Below are 9146 nucleotides of genomic sequence, written 5' to 3' on the forward strand. Positions count from 1 at the left end.
TGTTCCTCACCAATTACTCCTTCTGTTCCTCTCCTAATCCTCTCAATCAAGATCCTCCCATAAGCCTTCCCAACTACACTTAACAAGCTAATCCCTCTGAAACTATTACATTCAAACTTGTCTCCCTTTCCCTTGTAAAGTGGAACTATACAAGCACTCCTCCAGTCCTCCTTCCCTTTCAGCTTAGTTTCACTCAAAGCCAACACGTCCATCTTTCTTCTCACAAACATACTACCTATCTCTTCCCTTTTACTCTCATCTGTACCACATCCACGCACATTAAAAGACCCAAACCTTAGGGTGCTGGTCCGAGGCCTTCCAGCCCCTCTTATGTCTCTGCCTTTATTTTTAGGAAATGTGCCCCGTGGGGCTACAAGGAGAAGGATGCCTTGTCCCAATCCCCGTCCCTTTCTTCTCGCCTCTTACGATCCAAGTGGGAACATTCGGTGGCAGCATTCTTTTCCCCCACCACAGAAAAAGAACACTCAGAGAAGTGGTACAGGACAGCAACAAGGGGTTAGGGGACAGCATAACGGAGGGACAGTCGTAGTATAAAAGTGTCATCATTTCTCTATGAACAGAGTTTTCCTCTATCATAGACAAAATGATGTGTGGCTCTGGTCCGTAGGGGCGCCCCATATAGAACCTAAAGTATCGACTGCATGCTACTTTGCCGCAATAGCAAGCAGCCAATAATTGCAAATGGCCAATTTTGCAGATAGGTGTGTGTTATCTGTTTGTTTATGTTCTTCTTGGCAGGCCGACACTTCGTCTTCCTCACTAGGAAAAGCCAATTGAAGAACTTTACTGACTAATCTCTCAATTCACTGTAGGCCTACACTATTTATGATATTGTTAGTTCTTTATAATCACTTCACAAGTGCACATATTAATTGAACACAAGTGTTTCATAGTATGAATAATTACATAGGCCCCTCCTCAGGACGCGTTGTATCCTGTATTTTCAACATTTCAAACACTTCGCAGAAATTTTGAGAATATTTTACATTTGACAGGTATATTAATTAGTAAGCAACAATATCTGAGTAAAAAATGATATATATGAGCACCGAGCGAATTTGACAACACGGCGGTGGAACGGCTTGGCCAATTGAATCAGTCTCAGTGCATGCAAGGAGTGAGAACAGACAAAATTGTTTTGTGATTTGTGAAGACAACGTCAGCATGACATCAGACCGAAACAACAAAACAATCAAACGGGAGTGTGCTTTTAGGTCTCCCGTATTCTAGTTTTCAAAATCTGGTCACCCTGATTGCAAATGGCCACTTGTGCAGAAATAGATGTACGTGTATTTTTTGTTGTTTACATTCTTCTTGGCGAGTCGACACTTCTTCCTCAGTGCGAAAATCCCATTTAAGAAATTCACTGCCTATTCTAGCAATTCACTGTGCAATGAATATGATTTCGTTACTGATAATTTATATTTACTCGACAATGCACTTTGGTTTAAATGAACACAAACTAGTGCTTCGTAGTATGAGCAGTTGCTTACGGCTTGAGATTGCCTGGACATTTATAAGATCTATATGTGGAATAGAATTTAGAAAGACAATAGTCGTGAGGCAATAAACAAGTGTTAATTTGGACACTCGTCAATCGAGTACATGTATTTATTCTGCGATAGAGGCTATTTTTATTATCTGTTCATTACCTGATGTTGCCTGGTTTGATGTTATATTCTTGGAATATTTTAATGCGAATTTTGTGGGTTATAGGAGTATCATAGATTATATGGGACTGGAATACATCAGATACATTCAGTGAAATGTCCAACAAGAGGATCCATTGCCCCCAAAAATATTAGTAATGTACTTTATATCGGAATGTTCTGAAAATAGATTCGTTCTCCATAACCTAACCAAAAAATAGTCTTGTGTTGTTTTCATGATTTAAGAGTAAGATTGCCGTGGGCACAATAAGTTTTCATGATGAAATAATTGTAGTTGATTTTAAGTAACTGTCTTAACTCAACAACCATAATTCAACAAGCTACTCACTTCATGCTTAATGGTACTGATGGGGAGGAGGGGGGGTGAGTGTAACCTAACCTAGCTAGAAGCATACATATATATATATATATATATATATATATAGTAAGTACTTTTGTATATTACATCTTCAAACTAAATGACAGAGATACAGAGTTGGGTTTAAATATAAGTATCAGGTGGCAACCATAGGGGGGAAGGGGGGAGACAATACAATGTGAGGAGGGGGATGACCGTACCCCTATCGACCTGACCAACACATAAGGGTCAATCAGGCGGAAAGATCTTGGTGACCATTTGGGTTATCAATCCATCACATTTAAATGACCATAGCTTAACGCCTTAAGTTTATATTTTTGTCAAACGTGCCTGATATTAAGCAAGATTCTATTATATTTCTTGCAGGCTTTTTCCTTTAGCTAAAATTGTTGCCTTAGACCAGTCAATATGGTTATATAATGCTTTATGTTGGAATAACGCATTGTTTTCCTGGGCAGATCTCACACTATATGTTGGGAAAGCCTTGTTTCCAAGTTTTTCCCAGTTTGTCCAATATAGAATTTATTACAATCTTGGCAAGGAATTTTATAGATCACACTGTTGTTGTTAGGAGGGCTGTTCTTAATTAAAGTTTTCTTAATGGTGTGGTCATATTTAAAAGCTACTTTGATATCCAATTTTTTGAGTATATGAACAATACTAAGAAAATTTTCATGAAAAGGAAGAACAAGTGTATTTAGTTGTTTATGGTTTCCTTGTTCTTGATTGCAAATTTTGTGAAAGCGTTTCTTGGCGGTGTTTCGACATTGATTAAGAATATTAATAGGATGTTTTAACTTTTCCCCAATATTCTGGATAGTTCTAAATTCATCATCAATGAATTCAGGATCTGAAATCCTGTAAGCTCTTAAGTTCATGGAAATAAAAACTGATCTTTTTACATTGATGTGGTGATTGGAATAAAAATGAACATAGGAAAGAATATTGGTAGGTTTTCTATAGACTTTAGTTTTCAGAGTACCATTATCTCTAATTATTTCAACATCTAAAAAAGGGCAAACTGATGTTATTTTCTATCCCAAGAGTGAAGTTAATGGAGGGGACCAGTGAATTTAGATTAATAAGGAAATCATCAATGGAATGGTTATTAGGCCAGAAACACAAAATATTGTCTACATATCTGAACCAAATAACTTTTTTATCTTTAATATTTGGTAATAAATATTTTTCAAAATATTCCATGTAGATGTTAGCTAAAACCGGTGAAAGAGGATTTCCCATAGCCATCCCGAAAGTCTGTGTGTAATATTTTCTCTCGAAGACAAAAGAAGAATTATTTATACACAGACTTATTAATTTGATAAAATTTTTACAAGGGATACCATCAATACTGTTACCTAGAATATTTGGGAGAAAGGTTAAAACATCTTTAAATGGGACATGCGCAAAAAGCCCAGTGACATCGAAACTAACTAATTTGTAAGGATAATCAATGTTAAGAGATTTAATCTCTTGAATCAAGTCTTCACTATTTTGAATAAATGAGAAATAGTGCCTACAAATGGAGAAAGCTTTGTCACAAGCCACTTAGAAAGCTTATAGCTTACAGAGCCTACAGAACTGATGGTGGGCCTAATGGGATGATTTGGTTTGTTAGAACAGCCCTCCTAACAACAATGTGGTCTATAAGATTCCTTGCCAAGATTGTAATAAATTCTATATTGGACAAACTGGGAAAAACTTGGAAACAAGGATTTCCCAACATAAATATAGTGTGAGATCTGCCAAGGAAAACAATGCATTATTCCAACATAAAGCATTATATAACCATCATATTGATTGGTCTATGGCAACAATTTTAGCTAAAGGAAAAAGCCTGCAAGAAAGAAATATAATAGAATCTTGCTTAATATCAGGCACGTTTGACAAAAATATAAACTTAAGCTATGGTCATTTTAAATGTGATGGATTGATAACCCAAATGGTCACCAAGACCTTTCCACCTGATTTTCACTTATGTGTTGGTCAGGTCGATAGGGGTAAGGTCATCTCCCATCCCCACATTGTATTCTCCCCCCTATGGTTGCCACCTGATACTTATATTTAAACCCAACTCTGTATCTCTGTCATTTAGTCTGAAGATGTAATATACGAAAGTACTTACTGTCTACAAGTGTCCTTTCTCCTGTGGTTATTTTGCATTTTTGTATCATGGTGATGTGATTACTTGCATATATATATGTATAAATATATATATACATATAATGTAATTGAAGGGAAGAAATTATTAAATGTACTAGAAGAGGCACCTATACCACCCAAAATGCATGGCTTACATAAAATCCACAAGACAGGAATTTCCATGTGCCCTATTACTTCAGGGATCAATAGTGCACCCCATAGATTAGCCAAATGCTCAGCTAAACACCTGTCCAAAACTCTAAGATCTATTAGTCATGCTCATCTACAAAATTCTTCAGATCTAATCAACAAGTTAAAAGATTTAGATTTGAGCAAAAATTGATTAGCCAGCTATGATGTTACCTTACTATTCACCCAAGTTTCAATAAGTGGTGCTCTAAAAGCCGTAGACCGAATAGTAAACAATTTAGTGAAGATTTACCTGTCCCAAAACAGATTACCTTGAACTAATTTCCCTCTGTGTATGTTTTGATGTTTTCACTCTTAATGATATTGAATACAGACAACATTCTGGCCTAGCCATGGGTAACCCCTTTTCTGCTGTATACCTAAAGAAACTAGTATTAACAACAAATTATGAGGGTTAAACAGTATTAAGGGAACATACAATTTACACCAGAAATAGAGAACAATGGAAAATTACACTTTTTAGACACTATTGTACACAGAACAAACAAAACTGTAAATTTTTCAGTACATTGCAAACCCACCAATAAGGAAGACTACATACATTTTTATCCGGGACACAGTAATAGAACCAAAACAGGTATAGTAATAGGCCTCTTCCTGAGAGCATTTCGAATATGTAATGAAGAGTGTCTGGAAGATGAACTAAATCATATCACAGAAACCTTCAACAAACTAAAATATCCAAAAGGTCTTGTGTGTAAATTAAAAAAAAAAGAAAAATAAGAGAAGCAAAGACAATAGATGCAACAAAGAACCCCGATATATCACAGTTATAAACTCCAATATTGATTCACACCTAGACAAATTCCTCTTAAAAACAGGCATTATGCTAGCTAGAACATCAGGTAGGAAAGTGGGACTTTTGGTCACATGTAGTAATAATAACCCAAATAATGAAAATATTGTGTATAAGATGCCATGTAAAAGCTGCCCATCATCATATTTTGGAGAAACAGGTTGTGGAATAGATAAAAGTTTATAAGAACACAAAAATGATGTAAAAACTCACAGGTTTTGTAATTCTATTGTAAGGCATATAGATAAGGATAACTACCTTCCAGACTGGTACAATACAATTGTTATACATGAAGGTTCAACGAAAAGATTGAGACAGGCAATAGAATCAGCTTATATGAACACCAATAATAACGTTAACCGTAGAGAAGGTTTTATAAGCTTAACAAAAGCCACAAATTTATTAATATTTAGAGAAAATAAATACACAAATATTATGAGTGTGGCAACAACCTCTCCTAGGCTTCCCAAGGGATGACCTGCCTGTGTCCATGCTGTACCTCTCAGGATAGAATTCCCTGAAATATCACGTGATGGCACACACTGAAGAAAAGCCTTTTAAGTGTGGCCTGTGCGATGCAGCTTTCTCAGGAAGGAGTGGTCTCAAATATCATGTGATGACCCACACTGGAGAGAGACCTTTCAAGTGTGACCTGTGTGATGCAACTTTCTCTCGAAAGAGTTCTCTCAAAGATCACGTGAATACCCACACTGGAGAGAAATCTTTCAAGTGTGACCTGTGTGATGCAACTTTCATAACAAAGGGTAATCTCAAACGACACATGATTACCCACACTGGAGAGAAGCCTTTCAAGTGTGACCTGTGCGATGCAGCTTTCTCAGGAAGGAGTGCTCTCAAATATCACGTGATGACCCACAATGGAGAGAAGCCTTTCAAGTGTGACCTGTGCGGTGGAGCTTTCACAGGAAAGGTTGCTCTCAAATATCACGTGATGACCCACACTGACGAGAAGCCTTTCAAGTGTGATCTGTGCAGTGGAGCTTTCATAAGAAAGGGTGCTCTCAAACGACACATGATGGTCCACACTGGAGAGAAACCTTTCAAGTGTGATCTGTGTGATGCAACTTTCTCAGGAAAGAGTGTTCTCAGATGTCATATGATGATCCACACTGGAGAGAAGCCTTTCAAGTGTGGCCTATGTGATGCAACTTTCTCATGGAGGAGTGGTCTCAAATATCATGTTATGACCCACACTGGAGAGAAGCCTTTTAAGTGTGACCTGTGCGATGCAACTTTCACAGGAAAGAGTGCTCTCAAACGACACGTGATGACCCACACCGGGGAGAAACCTTTCCAGTGCGACTTGTGTGATGCAGCTTTCTCAGCAAAGAGTGATCTAAAACAACACGTGGTATCCCACTCTGGAGAGAAGCCTTTCCAATGTGATCTGTGTGATGCAACTTTCTCAGCTAGGAGTGCTCTCAAACGACACATGATGACCCACACTAGCGAGAAGCCATTCAAGTGTGACCTGTGTGCTGCAACTTTCTCACGAAAGTATTGTCTCAAACGACACGTAGTGACGCACAGTGGAGAGTAACTTCAACTGTGACCTGTGCGATACAGCTTAAAAAAAATCATGTAGTTACATTTCCTCACAAAAGGTCTCTTGTATTGCGTGATGACCCACGCTTGTGAGAGGTCTCTTCAGAATGACCTGAGTGATTTAACGTTTCTGTATGATGGTACGTTCAACTATTAAGTAATCCTCTGTTATAGACCTGTTTGGTTGACGAGTTGCACACATATACTCTCAGTTGTAAATTTTAGTTGGTTTACTGTCAGTTTTGTCCAGTTATTTAAGTGACCTTTGGTTGCCCTGTTATGTAATTGCAGTTTTGCTTCATAAAGTATTGAGTGTTCCATTTATTGCACGAATGTTCTTGTAATCAGGGTTGCGGAGTCAGAGTCAGAGAGAGTTGGAGGTTTTAGCTGGGAGTTGGAGTCGGAGTCGGAGTCGAATTTCTAAGAGTACTAGGAGTCGGAGTCGGAATTTTTTATCCAACTCCAACTCCTTAAGTCCAGTAGCTGTAAAATACTGTCTATAGATGTGCACTGTGAAATAATCTGTTGATATTGTGCAAATAGAAAGCAGTAGGTCTCATTATTCCAAGTTTAAAAAAATCTAAAAAAAATTGATATGTTTTGTGTTGAGAAAATTTAATAACCATCCAGTATAGAATAGTTTTATAGCTAGTTACAGGATATATACCAGTTATAGAAGTTTCCAGAATATAGTTTGTATTAATATTTCATTCATTCTATACTATGGGAGTTATAGCCAGTGGAATGTATTTCTATTTCCAATAAATATTCAATAAATATAATTGTTAGTTCACATTCCTGAATAATTTGTCAACTGTCAAGTGACAGAGATGATTTTTATCTTTCAACAATTTAAATTATCTACTTTACCTTTGTTGACAGTCTAATTAATTCAAATTATGTTAACATCTAGAACTCCATCATGTACACACGTGCATTATGCACGCACGTCTTCATGTATGTAAAAGTCAATGGAAGTGTTTTTGTGTGGTTTACTGTTTTGTAGGAGCTATGTCATGCTGGGATAATGCCCTGAGATAAACTTTGACCAGTCTCAGGGGCCAGATAGGAATGACATTAGAGCATATGTCACAGCATTTGGTGATGACTGAAAAGGGGAGGAACAACAGCAGCTATGAACAGTGTGCACAGGGGAAGGTTGTCTCTCTCCTGAACTGATTCCTGGTTTTTATGGTAACATGGTGAATTTAATTTTGCAGTAAGTACTAGGTAGAGCACCCTCCATTAACCTTTCCTCATCATGATTTGTCACATTTTTTCCTAATATTGTGATAGAAGGTTTATGAGAATGGACAAATGAAATAACAGATGATTTTTTTTTGGGGGGGGAGGGGAGGGGCACAAAGAAAAAAGAAAATATATAGCTTGAAGTGGCAACTCTGCCATGACAGATTTGAAAGTGCTCATAAGCTGGTAGATGATCATGAGCATAAATAATACCATTATATATTTAATATATATATGTTTATACGAATGTACATGCTTGTGTGCATATATATATAAATCTGGGTGAGTGTATATGTGAGTATATTCATCATACAAGTGAATGTTTCACGTAAAAAATAATATACATGAAGAATAATTATAGAATGCTTGCTGAATAGATGTGGGAGGCTGGTATATGGATCTGCAGAATAGATTTCCACATAGGGGTCAAGGAGTCGGAGTCCACATAGGAATCAAAGGAGTCAGAGTCGGCATCCTAGGAATTCTAGGAGTTAGAGTCAGACCTTATATCATCTGACTCCACAACCCTGCTTGTAATTACTGAAAACCATCAAGAATATTAGAGAGTGGCATGACTGGTGGATATACATATCTACACGTCATGATGTTTACCTTAGTATTATGCAAAGTTGTCTGGAGTATACGCCATTGCCACATGTAATGTGTGTTACTGTAAATATAACTACAATAATATATTCAGCATTGTTTATTAAATCATTACAGTGTAAGTCTTTTCAAGAGTAATATCAGATGTTTTGTTTTGTTATTTTTACCAAGGAAAATATGTGGTGTCAAGTAGTATTTGATTGTAGCTTTTCTGCTGCAGTACATCCTGAGAGAGAATTTCATGGTCAGGTCATTTGTGAAATATATTACGACTCCCCCATGACTTGTACTGCCTTTGTTCTATATACACTTGTTAGTTAGTTTTTTATTATTGTAATAATTTTGTTATTACTGTTATAAATGTTTATGCTGTTATTACCATTTTTTAACATTCTTTTTTATTCATTTTTATTGATTTTTATTAATAATACAATATTTAAGGCCTTGTATATTGGCATATATGACTGTGGGAGCTCTTAAAAAACACTTTTTTCTTTTTTTTGGGTCCTGTGTGTGGTGTTTTATGTAT

The 9146-nt window shown here is 36.7% G+C and overlaps 1 protein-coding gene across 1 annotated transcript; it reads left to right on the forward strand.

Annotated features, from left to right (window-relative positions):
- The first annotated feature begins 219 nt into the window (after window positions 1-219).
- On the forward strand, window positions 220-6761 carry LOC143031600 (uncharacterized). Its single transcript, XM_076195669.1, has 2 exons — window positions 220-1304; window positions 5434-6761. Exon 2 carries the CDS (start codon window positions 5730-5732, stop codon window positions 6756-6758), a length of 1029 nt encoding a protein of 342 aa, XP_076051784.1. The 5' UTR covers window positions 220-1304; window positions 5434-5729; the 3' UTR covers window positions 6759-6761.
- The last annotated feature ends 2385 nt before the right edge of the window (window positions 6762-9146 follow it).

This window comes from Oratosquilla oratoria, chromosome 12 (assembly GCF_046742065.1).
Source record: "Oratosquilla oratoria isolate Oo_2021 chromosome 12, ASM4674206v1, whole genome shotgun sequence".
In the NCBI taxonomy this organism is placed as follows: Eukaryota; Metazoa; Arthropoda; class Malacostraca; order Stomatopoda; family Squillidae; genus Oratosquilla; species Oratosquilla oratoria.

Bases quoted from the DNA above. Each gene is read 5' to 3' on its own strand.
- LOC143031600 (XM_076195669.1), top strand. From the start codon at position 5,730: ATGGCACACACTGAAGAAAAGCCTTTTAAGTGTGGCCTGTGCGATGCA.